At 35.4% G+C, this 20,090-nt stretch overlaps 1 protein-coding gene across 9 annotated transcripts in view; it reads left to right on the top strand.

Moving 5' to 3' along the window:
- Positions 1-20,090, top strand: part of Itpr (Inositol 1,4,5,-trisphosphate receptor) — a 70,505-nt gene that overhangs the window by 5,407 nt on the left and 45,008 nt on the right. For 8 of the 9 annotated variants that reach the window (XM_053762795.2, XM_053762793.2, XM_053762794.2 and 5 more), the window contains exons 2-10: positions 7,502-7,622; positions 8,754-8,824; positions 9,983-10,098; positions 15,348-15,467; positions 16,113-16,230; positions 17,279-17,391; positions 17,752-17,982; positions 18,981-19,093; positions 19,635-19,775. In XM_053762795.2, the coding sequence (XP_053618770.1) occupies positions 7,540-7,622; positions 8,754-8,824; positions 9,983-10,098; positions 15,348-15,467; positions 16,113-16,230; positions 17,279-17,391; positions 17,752-17,982; positions 18,981-19,093; positions 19,635-19,775 (1,106 nt within the window). In that variant the 5' untranslated portion in view covers positions 7,502-7,539. Of the gene's footprint in view, positions 1-6,531; positions 6,718-7,501; positions 7,623-8,753; positions 8,825-9,982; positions 10,099-15,347; positions 15,468-16,112; positions 16,231-17,278; positions 17,392-17,751; positions 17,983-18,980; positions 19,094-19,634; positions 19,776-20,090 lie in introns of those variants that run through there. The other variant, XM_053762787.2, reaches the window with a different exon arrangement.

The raw sequence follows: 20,090 nt of genomic DNA, 5'->3' as shown, positions 1-20,090 counted from the left end.
CAGGACAGAATATTTGGCTTACACAAAATCTAATTCCAACTATCACTATTCTTTTGGAATGTTCAATAAATCCCAAGCATAATTTCATAGAATTTCAAGTAGTGGGCCCTCAGACCACACGCACATGAATACATAGTTATCTAGTTAAATCTATAAAAACAACAACTCTCTGTTTTGGTATCACGTTTGATCTGTAAAACCTATTGCTTAGTGCTCTATTACGACGACGCAGTACGTTGTGGCTCCGTTGTTTTCTATAGGTTTTGACACTAACTGAATGATGTACCTTGAAACTCCATATAATGTCTCTTTACGTTGTTTTGCGTGGATCCGTCAACGGACGTGACGGAGGACAAAGGAGCAATGGGGCATGACTCGTAGAGAATACCATTATACATATTTTTTGTAAATTTATGCAGCAAACATTTTTAAAAGTAAAATATGCATAGACTTTTTCGCTTCGTTTCAACCAATTTTCGTCTATGGTCGATTATCGACATTATCGATTGTCGATTAATAGTCGTTCGGGTTAAATCATAGATAAAATAAAACGTTTAAATGTAAAATGTTGTAATTGTCTGTAAAATAGTAATTATATAAACAAATATTCAAAGATTTTACTCAACTAAGTATATAAATAAATCATATATTTAACACGTTTGAGGAAGTCTCAAAATTATTTTACAATATTTAAATTGAAGCGATAAAATGTTAGTATGTTTGTGCAAGAATGGTCTCAGCATTACCGCATCAAATCAAATATTTAATGGCTTACGTTTGTTTAATGAGTGGGTGTGTAATTAACATACATACATATATCGTATATGATATATATTCGAACTTTATTTTACAACAATATTGTCACGGTTCAATAACTATCGTAAACAAAACGCGGCAACGTATCTTTCTCTCAGATGAGAGATCTCATAATGCTGGTCTAATTTCTCCTTCATCTGAGCATGTTCCCTTTCACATTCTCGGTTGTGACGCCTCAAAGCCCAGAGTAATAAATATATAAAATTCTACCCTTTTTAGTTCTACTCTATTGAGATTTTGTTTTGATTTAGACGGACAGCACAATATGGAAGACATAATCACTACGTAACCATATTAAAAGTATTTCAAACTCGCTTGCACCGTCTGGATCTGGCAGAAGGGTTAAGGTTAACACAAAAAGTGCTGGCTTGATGTCTAAGGATGATATGCGTGCTAATGCTACTACTATTAGGATTGCGTATCGTGTGAAGTGGAGGTCATAAAGTAGAATAGCCGTACTGGGTTCCGACGCATTACGGTTGAGAAAGAAACTCACATGAGAGAGAGAAAGAGATTTTTTTTAATCACTTACACAATCTTTTATAACCGAAATTGAACCTAAACATGTTTTTTTTTAAACTGACATTTGCCACAAGCTTTTATTGTCGTCAGAGAGATGTTGTGGCATTTAACGCCTTACAAAAAACCCATGTCTGTGCTGTAAACCGCTGATGAGTTGAATGAGTTTCCTCGGTGGGAGCTGATCCTGGGTGCACCATCACAGGTCATGCATGGAAAATTAAGTGATGTGGGAAATTTCCACTTTGTAGAACAACTGGAAGTAGGAGCCTAGAAATCTAACGTGCAAGATTTACATGACATACAGACAAGCAAACATCGGGAAATTAAATAAAAGAACGTTCATTGTCGTCGAGTTGGAGTTAACGTAACTTTCGCAAGACAGATTTCATCAGACAGAATTCACAGAAAGTTTTATGAAGCACTCCACAAAAGCTCTCCGGAAGAGTTTCTAATAAATTCCTTTTATAATTCAGTGAGTTTGTCCACAGGTTCGTGAAGTCATGAAAAATAACGATAATATATTTCTGAGTAAGGTCAGTTTGGATTCTCTTTCTAATACATAACTATGAACTCATGTACAATTTATCCTATCTCCTACCACAGAGTAATGATATTTCTACTGATGTTATAAATGCTAAATTAATGTCGCGCTATCACGGCTTCTGAACCGATATTCATGGATTTTGGTAAATAAGACTACAAAGTAACTTTTGCCACGGGCAACAGCTAGTATTGATATACTCTCGTTTCTCACCTGGGCCCTTTCACGGTTGCTTAAAAAAGACACTTATTGGTGTCCATGGGTCGCGATCACTATCAATAATAAACTTATTTCTCCTCTCTTCTCGAAGATTTTTTTTCATATTTTCCTAATAATTTATCACGTGGAATCTAAACTAAATCTATCGAAACGATGCAGCGTAACAATATGATTGATGTGACGTTTCCCCATATCCTCCAGTGGTTCTCAAACAAACGGCCCATAATTCATGTCTGTATGTATGTTTCGCCAATTAATCCGCATGGAGCCGGCAAAATAAACAACACTACAAAGACAAGGTCTTAGCTAACGTTAATCATGTACGGAGTAACAAACAGACACACGCCATGAGAATCTTCAGTTGACTGGAGTCCTCGTTACTGTGATATGTGGAAAGTGCGTGCAAAAGTTGATTGTGTAGTGTAGTTTAGGAACCTACGGAGAAAATCTTTTGGAACCCTAAAAGGGGAAAATAAAACTAACGGTCGTTCGTACGTAGAGTTGAAATTAAGAACTTTAGCCATGGAACATTCAAAATATTTTTTTCGTTATAATTCCTGAATGAAATGCAGCGTAATTTAGAAAAACACGATGTCCCGAAAATTACTTAAAACGTTAAATAATTTTAATAAATACTGAACTAATAGGCTATTAGTTTCCATTTATATTTCACGCCACGCCGAAAAATAAGTCATTTATAAGTATTGGTTGGTACTGCTATTAGTAATAGCAATACCAACCAATACTCTTAAATAATTTTTTTTCGGCGTGGCGTGGTTATTCCGAATGCTAGTAGTTTGTATCTTTGAAAATCATAGTCATTAATATTTATGAAATTTGGCCTGCAAATGCTGTGAAGTAGTGGTCTAAACAAATTTCTGAACTAATTTTTGATTTTGAAAGTCTTTTAAATTTGAAACTTTATTAAACTGATGTCGAAACTTAGAAGCCAGCCATAGTTGTTCAATTTACATGTTATAAATAAATATATCAATATTTAACTCCCATGTTATAGTAAACCTTGAATTACAATTAACCTAACCTAACCAGCCGATTTAAGTTAAATTTCAAGGGCACCATGAATCTAGGGCAAACACATCGAGGTATATTATGTCTTCTTCAGACTTCTCTATCCTATTAAATTTACGTCTAGCTGTGTGCAGTCGACCGCATGTCATGTTACCTTAGTTAGTCTTTGTGCCGCGGTAATAAAGGCGAGTTTGTAATGATTTTGGGTAGATTTACGTCTTTGACTGTACATAGCCAACCTTCGATCGCTAGGCCACAGCATAAAAATAAAACAGTGAAAGCCGTAACACCGCGCTTCTGAAACAGGTCAGTAGACTTGAAAACAGAAGACCACGGTCCAAAGCCTTCAGGCTTCCCTATATATAGACAAACACCCCTGTGCCTGCCTGATTAGGCATCACACCACGCACCGTATCGATTGTCTTATCTCCCTACTGGCAATGTTAGTCTCAGATTACTTTTATTGCACAATGGCCGAGTTGTTGGCTTGAAAAATCGAATTAAAAAAAAAAGTTCCATTTTAATAAATTAAAATAGTCGAGAAACAAAACGTAGTGGCGGAAACATTATTGTGAAAGTGAATAAGCTCCCTTTACGCGAAGTTTTGGCGTTTTTTTTTTGATAATTAGATCAATATTAGAATCTTAATTACTTCTGTGTTACAGGTTCAACAAAGAGGTTTTTCTTACCTATCATCATCATCAATTTGCAAATTCCCATTCTGGGATGCAGATTGTCTTCTCCCTCCATAATGTTCCAAATAATTCCAATGCATACATTCATATCTTCCCTAGCACCATCATCGCTCATCTATAGAATAGAGTGATAAAAAAGAAAGTTGAAAGTTTTTTACACGAATCTATGATATAGAGACCTCAAAACTTTGTATTTATTTTGGATCCCACAAATAAAACTAATGCGATCCATATAATTTCTATAATGCCGTTTCGTCAGATTCGACATCCGAAAAAAAACCGGATAAAAAAGCGAGTACTTATGAATGTTTTACATGGTTTTTGCACACAAGCTCCGTGATCCATATTTTTGAGGGATTGCATGGAAATCTCGCTTTTCCGGTCCTGTCCGGTTTTTTTTCAGATGTTGGATCCGGCGTGTCGAAATTATGGACAAACGACGTCCTTATTGAAATTATTTAAATTCGTTTGTTATGGGAACCATAGATGTCAGAGATGTGAACATAGGTAAAACAGGTTATGTATCGTACAGGTTGTATGTATGTATGTGTTATGTACCGGAAAGATTCATCGAAAAATTAACTGCCAAATTGCCGTACCATGTTAGATATGGATAGATAATATTTAATCAATAGAAGAGTGAATATAGGTCATAATGAAACTACTCTGTCAAGCAATTGACACAATTCTCATTTTCTCGTCATTCAGCCCTTTCTTTTTCGTAAATATCTCCTATGGGTTCATCTCATTTAGTTGGAGACGTGATTACAAGCAACTCCATTTCTGAAAGGTATCATTAGCTCGGGAGGTTGCCTCCGGTTTCTATTCGATATACATCATCATCGATATACCTACAACACTCAGAAAATTCTGGAATATCTAGATTTTTTGACGTAAATTTGATATATTTATTTGATATATTTGTTTTCTTTTGCATATTTTATTAGAAGAGAGTAGAAAAATGAGAGCTTAAAATGTAATATCTACTTCTATTAACTTATACACCTATTCAGAATTACCAAGTCCCTTCTTCTCTTGAGCAATATTATCTTAGATATTATCAAAATTAAATTTCATTACTTCGTCAATCGCGGACCTTCAAATCGCACGCACATGTGAGTAGTTAAAAGATTTGTGCTAAATACTATTATGAAACAATAAGCTAATTTGTTTGCCTGAGCGAATCGCACGGCCTTGCTATGTGCCACTAAATGGCTACAATTAGAGCAGTCAAAACGTGTAGTGATAGTGATGTCGTTAGTCCAATGTACACACTAGACAGTGAAAACTATAGACCTCATATCTTCCATTTCGCTCATACAAGAAAGAGATGTGCGTGTTAGAAATACTTGAGAAGAAACGAGCGCTGACATTTTTGTCTCTAAGACTGAGATTAGCCAGATTGGGCCGGGAAACTGTATGGAAATCTATCTCAGTTGGTTCGTCGTCTATTTGTTTTTCTTGCTCTTTGGTACACACACTGTCTGAATGTAGGTATATAGTACATAGGATGTCATTATTATTGGAATATTGATTCAATTTAGGCCAACTCAGTCGTCCATTTTCTGACTTCGAATTTTCTTCAGCTCACAGAAGCTTAACATTTAATGCATAATTTTCATGTTAGCTCAGACAATCATTATCATTCTGCCTTCCCTTAACCGTCATTAGTAGCTGGCGCAAAATGTTTATTAATTACACAATTTACTATTTCTAATGGTACCCTCAACAATTTCAATTCCCTAACACAATCCATCTATCATCTTTCTCTCTCTTCTTCCTCAGCCGTTGAGCGTCAGAGTCCAGGGTCCGCTTTTCTATTTAATCGTATCCATTTCGCACGATCGTTGGCATCCCTAGTTATCAGACCATTGGCACGCATATCATCCTTCAAGACATCATCATCAGGCATTTAAGACTGGCGTTTTGTTGGTAGAACAGCCTCCATTTCCATCTATCTTCTGTCATCAATTTTATCTCCCTACAATAAAAATTCCCATAACAAACTTAAATACTTACACATTCCATTATATTTCCTTAGTAACTACATAATGTCTACCAAATACAATAACAACAGAAATATGAACGTCTGCCATTCATTTGAACGCAAATTGACACGAATTGAAAACTTTATTCTTGTTCGTAGAGTTGTTTTAAATATCATCAAGGAAATTTTCCTTCACAAAGCAATTTCTAAACTTTGAATAAAGATCATTTGAAAGTTCTTTCAACGATTGCTTAATAACATTGCGCTTTATACGAAACAACATAAAGCTGATTTAAGTTGGTTTTAATAATTTATCTTTTCATGAGAAATTGATTTCGAATATTTTCATTTCCAAAATGACTGAAAATTGTTTAACATACGATTTCAATACTTATTGTACAATATTATCTACAATATTATAAAGGGGTAAAAAAATGTATGTAGGGAATTTGGGATTATAGAAATTCAGTTTATTCTAAATGTATGAAAATTATTTAAATTTTAGACGTTTTCGATTTCAGTTGAACCCAAGCTTTTAGTATTGCATGAATTAATATAAACAAGGTTCGTCCCTTAACCGACATATATCAAACATCCGTGTAAAATAGGCGTAACTATCACACCACACATGTCATGCCAATTTAAATTATAGAAACAAGATGTGCAAGGCACAAAATCGCGTGATCTTCTAATCAAAGCGACCACGGCAAAGATTCAGATGGTGATATCTGAAAATCGTAAGATATGTTACTGCGCGGCGTTGGTTGTGGGAATAATTCTGATTTGCTACCTTATTGACGTGAAGCGCGCGTGGTATAAGATTATACTGCATACATTTTATATTGCGTGTGATATGCTGAAACTCCTGATTAAGTTGGTTGAGCTGTATTGATGGAGACTGTATGAAGGTGAGTATTACCTCATCGTCAGACATTTTAATGTCCCTGCTGCTGGCCATTAATACTAACAAATTAACTAGCGGTGTGTGCCATAGCTTTGCCCAAGGCTTCCTCATGTATAATGTCTTACTGCTTTAAATGCATGGATAAGAAGAATGGGTCCAATGCACTTGGTAGGACATGTTGAGCCTAGTATTATGTTAAGTTTAATGTCCATACAACAATGAAAATGAAATGTCTTATACAACATGTAATTTTAGTTTATTCTAAAGTTATTGAAGTTTAGTTTAAATTTTTATTTAATCTGTTACAAGCCTACTGCCTACTGTTAAATTTTATGTTAAATGGGAATTGAAAGTACAACGTTTCATATATGTGTGTGGACTGTGGATTATTGTATTAGCTCGATTGAAACTTTGTTAAAAATACATGGTAAAAAGTGTGCCAAGTTAAACACAGTGTGCCAAGTTATACAGAGTATTCCCTAGGCTATTATTTTCAATTGAAGTAGTGTAATATCGACTGAAAGCCCTTGTGTTCCTGTGGGAATGTGAACGATTGAGAATGGATTGGATAAAATAATAGGCATGTTTTATATTTTATTATTATATTATTTACTCGCCGCTATTACCGCGCCATAGAGGGTAACTCGATGTGCTGTTGACTGTACTGTACTACAGTTATGTTTATAAATAATTTAAGTATGTTTTTGATATTGTTGGGTAAAATAAAAGAATTTACTTGGCTGCCTTAGTTAGAATAACTACTGAAAAGCTACATGTTTTGTTCGCAGGTGTTGTTGCATGGTGGGGGTAAGGAGAAGGTGCCAACATGGGGGACAGCTTCCTGCACCTGGGGGACATCGTGTCCCTTTATGCGGAGGGCACTGTATCAGGATTCCTCAGTACCTTAGGGTGAGTTATATTACATTCAGTTACTAGTTTTCTTCTATGATGTAGAATATACTCTCTCTCATCTGAGAGTTTTCAGCCGTTGAGCGTCGTAGCCTAGGGTCCGCATTTTCTGAAGACTCACGGTCATCGGATCCCTCAGTTGTTAGACCACTATTGGATCGCATATCATCCTTGTTGACATCAACCCAGTGTATACTATCCATAGTTACTAACATAGTAACTAGTGACGTTAAATATTCATTAGTTCTACCAAAATATTTATTCAAAAAAACTATAGAAAATAAAGGACATTATTATTATTTTTTAATTTCAATAAAAAACGGCGGGTCTGTTTTTTTCACTGATGTTGTTATACTTACTTATATTACTAAATTACTTCGTACTTTCACGAGGCTTCTTCTGCGTGAAGTTGTTTGTACAAACTGTAAGTACTTTATGAAGAGCAATTGTTCAGATTTGAGTTGTCTGAAATGTGTTTGCCATTGGCCCTGTTTTTAATTAAGCATGATTCGAGAACAAAATAATTTTCTTAATTTCATTTTATTTCCTACATTAAAATAAATCAATAGAAACATTGTTGTGTTGTCTACAAACTTCTGTGAGCACAATTGAACAAAACGAATTAGGACAGGATGAGATTCAGCTTGAAGGCTTCAAATATATGGCAACATTATTTAGCAGTTTTCAGAACAAGATAGAAAAATACAACAAATATCTTTGCGCACGTGTGCAATTTTGAAGCGCTTTACAAAATCATTGGAACAGAACGTTAAACGTTATATCCGTTCGAACGGTTGCTGCTGTGCGTTGGACGGTAGGTTGAATGTCGGAAGCGATAAAAATGCATAGAAGTCAGGAGCTTTTTTAGGCCCGTACGAACAAATATTTGAATATGCCTAATTTTTGCTGACTGAATAAATGACATTATTCTGATGTATAATTTTTTAGACTGTTTTCCGGCAAATGAACCTTTCTGAAGGAGTAAGTTCTAAAATCGCCGTTGAGGGTAATCCAAGAGCAGAGTAATATGATTGAACTTATTACCAACATATCATTAAATAAATAATTTTTGATTTGACCTTACCTAACTTTATAGTTATAATAATAACAAAAGTGTCATTTTGTCTGCAGGTTGGTAGATGACAGGTGCGTGGTCTGTCCAGAGGCCGGGGACCTGACTGATCCGCCCAAAAAGTTCAGGGGTGAGTTCATAAATATATATTATATATATATTAGGACAAATCTCACATATACATACATACTTATTTTACCATCATAGTGTAGACTCACCGTTATATTTGTCTTATGCTCATGATCTCAAAAAGTTGATTACAGACAATTAAAATAAGAACATATTTTAATTTTATTTATGGGAAAATATTGACCATAGACTCCCTCGTCTATGGTCAATATTTTCCCAATTTGTACGTAAAACGTCAGCAATCCTAACTCGTACTTTTTGGGAATAAACTGGGAAAATATTTAACGTAAACCCATTACTGTTTATTAATAAACCATAACGCTTGTGTCTTTTTGTAGTGCTTATGTAGATATAATTGTCAATGTATTATTGTTTCCAAAACTTCTTTCTATGAAGCCGTATATTTTCTACACCTTGACCACCAATCTACTCCAGGAATCTTGACTCTTGGATTACAGTTTGCGACTTTCTTAGCCCATTTATTATTTGTCAATTTGCGGACGTGTTCTTGTGAATGTTAGTTGTATCCTATCCAATTAATACAATATCAAACGTTATTGCACTAATTAAAATATGTCAGCTTTTAATAGGTATATGTTAGGATTGTTAGGTAAGGTAATGGTACAATTTTTTTGTTACTCTGTACTTTTGCAAATAAATGTAGATTGATTGATTAATCCGTGCAATGAAATAAATATCAAGTATAAAATTGCTATTCTTTGTTTATATATAAAATTGATAATGAGATGAATTTTTTTTACCATATCATTTTTGAAATTGATAATGTGATGAAAAAATTCTGGAATCGAGCGGGAAATGAACCCGCGCCCCCGTCTATCCGGGACAGTGCTCTTAATCATAAAATTATTTATACTGACCTACACAGTAATCAGTGGAATGACTAATGCACTGAATTTTATTGTCTCACATACTACACTCAAATATATTTTTTCCAATACCTGTTTAGTTGGACGAACGCGATGTGGTCCAATAGTTACTTTTAAACTATTTGTAGAACCAATACAGGTATGCGTGGAAGAAATTGGGGGAGCAGCTTTTGCCCAGCAATGGGACATAAATAGCTAGAAGCATAAAAATCTGTTTAGTTACAAGTAAATGATGGTAGGAATATGATGATTAATAGACCAATTATTCGCAGACTGCCTGTTCAAGATATGCCCTATGAACCGCTACTCCGCTCAAAAGCAGTTCTGGAATACTGCCAAGCAGTCAGTCAACTCCAACACAGACACTGGCTTGCTGAAGAGGTTGCACGTGAGTACTTATAGATAGATCGTTTATTTACTCGTACTGCATACATACAAGCGACAAATATGATACAAGTTCACATTAAAGCTAAGTTGACCAAAAATATATACCTATATCATATTTCAATACTTTTTGTATTTTTTTTTTACTTAATTTTGTGTAACTTGGATTAATACGCTACTGAGTGTCTCCGATTATTATTATTTTGTGTTAGTGGCCAGCACCTGTGTAAAAATTTCAAATTCAAATATCTATCTTATGAATGTAAATTTGAAAGTTTTAGAATATTATGAATTTTTTATTCCGAATTTCCGACAGAGTCATTTTTAGAAACTCAAGCTGAAATAGGTATCTTCGAAAACGAACGACAGATATTGAGCATCGTCTGTAACTCTTTCTATACTAATGGCATAAAGTGAAGTCATATATCATTGCGTGTAATATATTTGTCTCGACTTAAGATGAATTTCTCGACAACACGTGCGCTCCATGCGTAACAACACTTCAAACGTACATACACAACGTTACGTTGCGCATAGGTTTACCATTCCGAATAAATTGTAATTTACTTCAAAATATCGTTGATAATTTGTTATTTCTAGGAATCCAAGAAAAAAAATTGTACACATTCAATTTGTTGTGTATTTGGTCTGGATAACGTAATAATTTCAATTATTGAAAGGCTACGTGAAAATCCTAAACAAATATTATAAATGCGAAAGTAAAGTTTGTTTGTTACCTCTTCACGCTTTATCGGCACAACCAAACATCTTGAAATTTTACATACATGTAGTTTTAAGTACGGAGAAGGACATAGTGTGCGACCTTTCATTCCGAAAAAATAATTGTTCCCGTAGGAAATGTATGGGGGCAAAGCCGTGGACAACAGCTAGTGTTACTATAAATTGATAACTTCACAACCTACTGATTCATTCAATATTTCACTGATACCGACTTCGTTTTAAAATGAATGCAAATTTGGCCACCATGTACATAAAAGACTTCGTTTGTCAGAAATATTAGATTATTCAAGTAACATACTAAGTGTTAAAAAGTCAACTTATAGGCAACAACAGCATTCCCAAAGACGGTTGACGACGATTGTCTTCAAAATTTAAAGGTTAGATTAGTAAAAAATAAAAAAATATGTATGAAAAATGGGAACGTACGTGATCGTATCCAAAAATCTCATATTTTGTGAGGGAAAAAGCTGCGCTTATTTTCATTATCGATAGAGTAGGGTCATCGACACGTCTATTAAAAACCCATTTGATGAAAGGTGAAAATAACAGAAAAGTGGGCCGTCTGCCCTGTTATTTTTGTGTGTCATTCATTTATATTTATGTCCCGAAATTATACTGCAGCGATTGGATTCCAAAGTGTGTGCATAATTACGGTAAATTCCTGGAATTTATAAATCTATATTATTATTATAAAGAGGCAAGCGTTTGTGAATTCGTATATTTGAGGCGGGTAATCTCCGAAACTATCGAATCGATTTCAAAAATGTTTTCACTATTAGAGAGCTACATTATCCAAGATTGTTAGGCTATATTTTATCTCAAAATTCCCACGAGAGCGGCAAATAGTATTTTATACAGGACATTATAGAATATCTTCTACTTCATATTCAGTCATTTGACTATCTCTATCTCCTGTGCTGCCTGTCCCCTAAGCTAAAGCTGCTACTTTTAATGAAAATATGTGGCTGTCCAAATCAAAAGGGACCTTTTGGCGCCCGTCATTGCCGTTGTTTTGTTTTGGAACAACGGCAATAAAGACCTAAGTGCCAGCCGCCATAAGGTCCCTTTTGATTTAGACGGCCACAATATTGATGATTTGTATCAAATCTTTGAGAAAAGTGTAAACTTAACATCAAAGAATGGTAATAAAAATATGTCTGTCTACAATGAAAGGTTCAAAGAAAAAAGACTTATGTATACCACCAAAATAAAAATGTTACAGTTGTATTAAAACATAGGTTTGTACAAAAAATAATTATTGTTTGTCATTATAGTTTTACGAGATATGGACGTTTAGATTATGATCAGATGACGACTGAACATTGCGCAGTTTGTATGAGTACTTTTGTTTACCGCAATGAAAGACCAGCAATGTATACCGAAAAAGTTTCCGCCAAAGTTTCGCGAACTGTTTGGCGACTGTGGAGCCGGCATCAAGCAAGTGAATGAATCTTATAATAATTTCATAGAAATTTATATCATAGTTTAAGGGACAAAATGTATTATTTTCTTCGTGATAAAAGCATGCGGTTCCCGCCTTAGAATACGGTAAAACCACTCCATAGACTGCGTGGATGTCGTACAAGGCGAAATCATCCCTAAAGAGGGTTGACGAAGGCATTCATTTATTGACGTCAAATTAGATTTTTTACGAAGAACCCGGGAAAGAAACCACGCGAGAACTCTCGTCTTTTTATTATAATAATTAGTTTTAAAGTTACTTTAATAAAGGTGGCGTCTTATTTGTCTTCAAAAATATGTTTCGCCGAGACGTAAGAAGTGAAGTTAAGTTGACTGATTTACTGGTGGTCGTTTAGGGTTTTTTTTTCTTTTATGTTGATTTACGATTAGGGAAGGTATTATTTTGTATCTTATAATTAGTTTAGTCTTTGTTTTACCGTGTTCTGCTAGAACCGTGTGGTCGATAAAAACTTTTTGAATTTAACGAGATTCGCGTTGTGAAGTTTTTAACGAATTGTGCTAGTTGTTTGTTGCAAGTTGCGGTATGCCGCCGAGAAATACTATGTTCTCGGAAATTTCTCCCTTTGTAAAATTTCGCCATATTTCAGTCAAGCTAAATCACAGTAAAAATCTAAATAAGTAGAGATAAATCTTCATAATTATTAGGTTTATTTGTATGCGGTCTTCGATGCGTCACAACCCTGAATGCGACCGGGAACATGCAACAGAGAGTGAGAGAGAGAGAGAGAGTTATGAAGAAACTCGAATTTTCGAGAATATTTCTTGATAGTTTCAGTCTGTTCTCGGAATTTTCGCGAATTGTATCATCGCAAGGTCATTGTTCCCGGATGAATAAATTAGGCCTGATATAGATGAAAAAATCGGTCAAGTGTGAGTCGGACTCGCGACTATAATAAAATTAGCTATTTTATTATATAATATATGAATTATTATTCTTGAGTATATATATGTATTTACATTTTTCAGATATATTCCTTTGCATATGCACATGTCTCATCTTTTCATGATTCTAGGTCAAAAGGAAGTACCTACTTTTAATGACGAAACGACTGTATATTTCAGCAAGAGCTCACCATTAAATACAAAGGAAGAGATTTATTGTATACCTCTATCAAATTTAATGAAGCTATTCGTCAAAATAATTGGCTATTCTCCTAGAGCATTAATCGTGACATAATATATTAAATTCTTGGATTATATTGGTGCATAATGGGTTGGGATTTTGGGAAATATGCGACCTGCTTTCTACCTTTATATAATGTCATTGCAACATAAGCTATTATTGTTTTGTGGGACATTGTATCTGCTTTTTCTTATAAGACTTGTTTAAATAAATAAATAAATATGTATGGACAAATCACATACATATTGAGTTGGCCCCAAAGTAAGTTCGAGACTTTTTGTGTTATGGGATACTAACTCAACGACACTATATTATATAACTTACCTATACATAATATACAGATAAACATCCAAGACCCAGGTCAAGTTGAAAAAGTTCATTTTCCATGTTGACCTGACCGGGGATCGAACTCGGGACCTTCAGTGTAGCTGTCCGGCGTGACGACCATTAGGCCACGGAGGTCGTCAGCCGAATGTGCTGGTATTTGTATGTTGTGTAAACATTCGTACCATATCTTTTATGATTTTACAGTAATATAAATTAAAATAGACTTTTTAGGAGTTTACTTCGTGGTTGAGAAATATATTATATTCGAATGTATAACTTTAAACTAGTATTTGATTCATTTTCAACAAAATTCGACATCTTAAAATTTTGAAGTTGTCTCCACGCACTTACTACAGCTACCTATTCGACGGCAATAGCGGCGAATTTCCAATGATTTAAGACGGCTCGGTGTGTTGTCTACTGTACAAAAATTGTTATTGTAATATGGAGTCACAGTCACAATTGTGTAAATTAGAGCAGATTAAAAGAGACTGTTGACGCGTAGTATACATACAAGAACTTCTCGTACATCATACAACATTACTCTCACGAGTCTTGAAGATAAATACTTAAATATCAAGCTTGTATTCAGCTTCATCATGTAATCTACAATGTATTATGTAATTACATAAATCCTACTACTATTACAAATGCGAAAGTATGTCAGTTGCGAGGATGTATGTGTGCATGTGTGTGTGTGTATGTTTGTTACTCTTTCACGTAAAATCTACTGGACCGATTTTTATGAATTTTGGTACACGGGTAGAATATAACCTGGAATAACACATAGGGTACTTTTTATCTCAAAATTCCCACGGGAACGAAGCCCCGGGGCGCAGCTAGAAAATATTAAAATAAAATAAAAAAAATCTGTTTTTTGCAGCATAGCTTTCCATTATCGTGAGGTAATTTTAAGGCTTATTTTACAGGCTCTAATGTAACACGACAATGAGAAAGACTGTATTTATACTATTATTATTTCTAAAATTTTAGTATTAATTAGCCTTTTGGTCCTTACAAATTAAGCTGAGTTCGATTTTCGTAGTTTATTTATTAAATCGTATTGCGTCTATTCACATATATAAATTAATATAAAACAACTTTCTCTGCCGTGTCTGTCTGTTCGTGTTTAAAAAAAAACTACTGCACGGATTTTCATGTGGGTTTCATCAATAGATAGTGTGATTCCTGAAGAAGGTTTAGGCGTATAATTAATTGACCGAGCGAGCGAAGCGAACGAGGTATTACATACTTGGGGCAAAAATATTTTTTTTGTATTTGTGTATGTTTGTAAAGCGATAACTTTCGAACCGTTTGTCTGATTTTGATGAAATTGAAACGGTATGTCAATCGAATTTTTAAGTTCGTGGGGCATCAAAATAGGTCAAGTCGTTTTTGAAATATTATAATTTTGTAAAACTCATCAAAAATGTGTTTGCGAGGACTAAGTTCGCGGCGAACAACTAGTTATATTTTTAATTTAAAACTGGGATGCCCCCCCTCCCCTCTCCAGTAATTAAAATATCAAAGAAAAAAAAGAACAATAAATATCATCTTCTTATCTACATGTTTGTTTGCAGCATGCCGCTGAGATCGAGAAGAAGCAGAATGAGTTGGAGAACAAAAAGCTGTTGGGGACTGTCGTGCAGTACGGCAGCGTTGTACAACTGCTGCACGTCAAGTCCAACAAGTATCTCACCGTGAGTCACCAGACATTACACTTTTTTTTTCAATTCTTATCTTATCCTATAAATATTTTTGCATTGCATCGCCCTATTCTTTTTTTTTTCAACATTAAATGTACATACACCACATTTTCATTATTACAAGCTTTTATTTCACGTGCATTAATGTATGTATGTAACTCAATTTTGAAGATATCTTCAATTGATTAAGCTGAAATGTTGTACACACGTTTAGTTTGCATGACAATGCATTATTGTGATAAGCATGACCAAATGGTGCATCCAGGAACGGCTCTAGTCGAGAATTTCTCAGTGGTTTAGTTCACGGACATAACTATTTTAGTCTCACATTGAATGCAATAAAATTATCTCTCTGACGACAATAGAAACTTGTTTAAAAAATGACACTTTTGTAAAAAACTTATACGTATATTGATATTAAGAGGGAAAATGTTAGGACACTTGATACGAAACGATGCCTTCTACAGATATATTATAGAAGGAAAGGTGGAAGGAATAAAACCAAGACAAGATACACCAGACAAAGAAAAAGTGGGTGTCGTGTCGTATCAAGAAGCGAAGGAGTTGGCTTCGAAGAGAGAACAATGGGAGGAACTCCGCCTCGCTCTTAAATTACATGATGATGACATTGGTTTTCAGGTGAACAAACGACTGCCGGCATTGCTAGAGAAGAACGCAATGCGCGTCCACTTGGACGCGAATGGCAATGAGGGCTCATGGTTTTATGTTATGCCCTTTTACAAACTACGCTCGACTGGTAAGATTTTTATTTATTTATTTTTTTACCTTTAAAAGTTACAATTTGAACTTACACTACACAGTACATACATAGAATCTTACAATGTATACTTATTAAAGTTTTGAAAATAAAAGTTTAAAATATAAAACCAAACAACATATGTAAATAGACTAAATAATTTAAGAAAAACTTAGTAAAGTTCAGTACAGCAGTATCCGTACTAGGCCTAGCCTGTATTTTAGATACCAGTGCCTTCCAAGTGTGAAACAAATAAATACAGTTATGCGTTAATAATTTTTAAATTAAGGTATAATGTTAATTAGCGAGAAAAAACTACCTTAAACAAAGATAAATTTACGCACAAGATCGGCGTAAACAAGCTATGAGTCATGCGCTGCGCTTAACTTCAAGTAGGCAAATATACAAAGGGAAGATTTCGGGTTATTTCTCTTCTTCTCCACGACGACTCCCAGGGGAAAATTTTGGTTTGGCCAATTGGCATTTCAGTCGTGCCAGCTGCAAATTGAGAGACCTGTTTGACACCACCAGATATTCCAACATGAATATGATAATGCTGTAACAGATATATGCTGTAAGTAACAGATGATGCTGTTTCAAAGTCGGCGTCATTATGGTTCTCACAAATTTAGCCGAGTCGACAGGCTAATAAGAAAAATAATAAATTTTGGGTCGAGAAGAAAATTTGTTATAGATTTTTTCCTCTTGTACCTCATGTTTTTGTACAATTTTAAATTTAGTATATTTTATGTTCCTTTTGAATGTAACTTCAAACCTAATGCATAGCCAGCATTGGCTATGCATTAGGTTTGAAGCAACATTATCTCGGTGCAATTCGCCAAACTTTACGGATTCGGTATATATTGCTGGTTTTTAATTGCGGTAAATAAAATATTTTATACAAACTACTCAATGTTCATACATAGTGTGTAGTCGGCATAATATATATTTATTCACAGACATAGAAGCGAAGGTTACTCTGGCAGAGTAACCTTCGATTCTGTGCAAGCTACTTCGATACCATTTTATGGAGATATTTGTTAACCAGGGGACAATGTGGTGGTTGGAGACAAAGTTATAATGAACCCCGTGAACGCTGGACAACAAGTCTTACACGTATCATCCAATCACGAGCTGCCTGACAACGCTGGCTGTATGGAGGTAAGTAGATGATGATAAACCTAGGGTGAGTTAAATAAACCAGTCAACTTTGACGTTAACTTTAATCTGAGCGCCGCCGTCGTTTAGATAAAACGGCTTACTTTGCGTTTCTGCGCAAGTTAAAGTTGCATCCTTGTCATTAAAAACTTTTCTTGTTTTATGTTAATACATGTATCAATGTTACTGTCTTATGAAACCTTACATAGCGAATATTTGACGTGCTTTAATATGTTATGGGCCCAGACTACCAATGCCAATAACGTTTATTGAAAAATGAGCTTTAATGCGTCCGTTGTAGACATATTTTACGTTGACAACACAAGGCATATTTTTGGCCAATATAAAATATTATTTACGCAGGTGAACGTCGTGAACTCCTCGACGTCATGGAAGGTGACTCTGTTCCTGGAGCACAAGGAGAACCAGGAGGAGATCCTGAAGGGCGGGGACGTGGTCCGGCTGTTCCACGCGGAGCAGGAGAAGTTCCTTACCATGGACGAGTACCGCAAGCGGCACCACGTGTTCCTCAGGACCACCGGCCGCTCCAGCGCCACGGCCGCGACCAGCAGCAAAGCCCTATGGGAGTGCGAGGTAATAATTTTTTAATTAATTTATTTCGGAATTTATACATTGGTACACAATACAGAAACGATGAAAACCTATAATAGTTTTAACTGTGTCGCGGGCTTCAACGCCCTTTACCCATTAACAGCTTCGTCTTCTTGACCTTATCCCACTCATGTGGGGTCGGCACAGTATGTAAGTTCCTTCCATTTCGTTCTGTCATTTGCCATATCCATTGATACTCCTTTCCTGTTCATACTATCCTTGACACACTCCATCCATTTCTTCTTAGGTCTTCGTCTATTCCCGGAACCCTTTACTTCCATCTTTAACAGACATATTTCCAAAAACTAAATAATAGCAAAAAAAAAGGAACATTAAGAAAGGAATACATAAGGTTGAGATTTGAACGAATGGAATTCCTCGTGACAGCAGCTAACCCCATCACTAAAGATATTGGTCAAGTGTTCAGTGTGGAGTGTTTAGATGTTTAGTGTGTTCAAAGGAGGTAACTATGCTTTCTAAAATTTAACTATGACAGATATCGAAAGGGAAGAAAGTTATGTATCTGTCTCTGTCGCTCTTATTTCGAATGTATCTATTTATCCTGCTGTCATAAGAGTCAAGTTATATTTTACAAAGTATTTTATAAAAGTTTTATGGATGACGGTAAATATGTCATCCATATTTACGACCATCCATTTTATCGGATGGATTCCAACTCAATTTTGAAGCAAATATCCTTAACCGATTGAGCTGACATTTTGTATACATCATACAATTTGAATGAATAGAAATAATCATTTATTCCAAGTAACTAAACACACAATTTATTTACAAAAAGTACAGCACAACGACACTGGCATTACATTTAACACTAAAACATTCTGCATTGTTAATTGTAGGATGTGACTCAGAGATTCTTCAATAGTAGAAGTTTGCCGTTGCCATATTTATCTTCAATTTCTGCACTATTCTTGGTTGCAATAAATTTATTACAAATAAACAAACACTTAATTTGTCAGGTGGTCCAACACGACCCGTGTCGCGGCGGCGCCGGCCACTGGAACTCAATATTCCGGTTCAAACATCTCGCCACCGGACACTATCTGGCGGCCGAAGCGTGTAACAGGCCACCGTGAGTATTACAGTCCCAAAATTTAATTTATAATTTATTATATTTCTTTATTTAACTTAGGATGATATGTACAGTCTATAAATAAATGCTTACATATTATAAAACAAAGTTCTCTGCTGCGTCTGTCTGTTCGCGATAAACTCAAAAAAATAATGTATGAGTTTTCATGCGGTTTTCACCAATAGATAGTGTGATTCCTAAGGAAGCTTTAGGTGTGTAATTTATTATGTTTTTACCGGGACGGACCCCTAGTAAACAAATAAAATAAAATCATTTTTATTCAGATGACACAATCTTTTTCCAGAATGAGAGAAATATGTCAAACTTTGAACACACAATAACAATATCCTGATACTCTTAGTAGATGAGTATATTGTAGCTACTGCCCCACATTGTGTTTAGCAAAGATGCTATTAAATGTTTATATAAAGAGGAAAATACTGATTTTAATTAACTAAATTATTTTGTTCCTAAAATTGGTTTCTCAACTTTTCTCGTATGATCTGATGCTGTAACGATGTTTACCTGTTTCAATGTACAGAGATGCAGTAATAGAAGCTGGTGAGCCGGCGTACCAGCTGGTGTCGGTGCCGCACTCGTCGGAAATAGCGACTCTGTTCGAGCTGGACCCCACCACCATGACGCACTCCGACGCTGCCGTGCCCCAGAGCAGCTATGTCAGGTAAAGCAGGTGTGGCGACATCTATCACGCCATATACACAACGCCTCCGACGCAAAAAGGCGATTATACAAGCCCTATGAATGATTCACGACTCCACGGATAGATGGCGCTACGGTCGACCCTCGACAGAAGTTTACAAATCTAAACCGCGCAGACAGTGCGTTTACGATTGGAAGCATATATACAACCTCCGACATGACATCGTCGTCTTCCCTTTGTGGCGGTCGAGCATGATCACCTCACTCCCGCTGCACTGGCTTTTAGGCCTTAAGGATACGTCTATGATACTCGTGGACTGTGAATTAATTCGTTTTA

This window comes from Plodia interpunctella, chromosome 23, assembly GCF_027563975.2.
Source record: "Plodia interpunctella isolate USDA-ARS_2022_Savannah chromosome 23, ilPloInte3.2, whole genome shotgun sequence".
Classification (NCBI taxonomy): domain Eukaryota; kingdom Metazoa; phylum Arthropoda; class Insecta; order Lepidoptera; family Pyralidae; genus Plodia; species Plodia interpunctella.
This window is presented reverse-complemented; position numbering and strand designations above follow the sequence as displayed.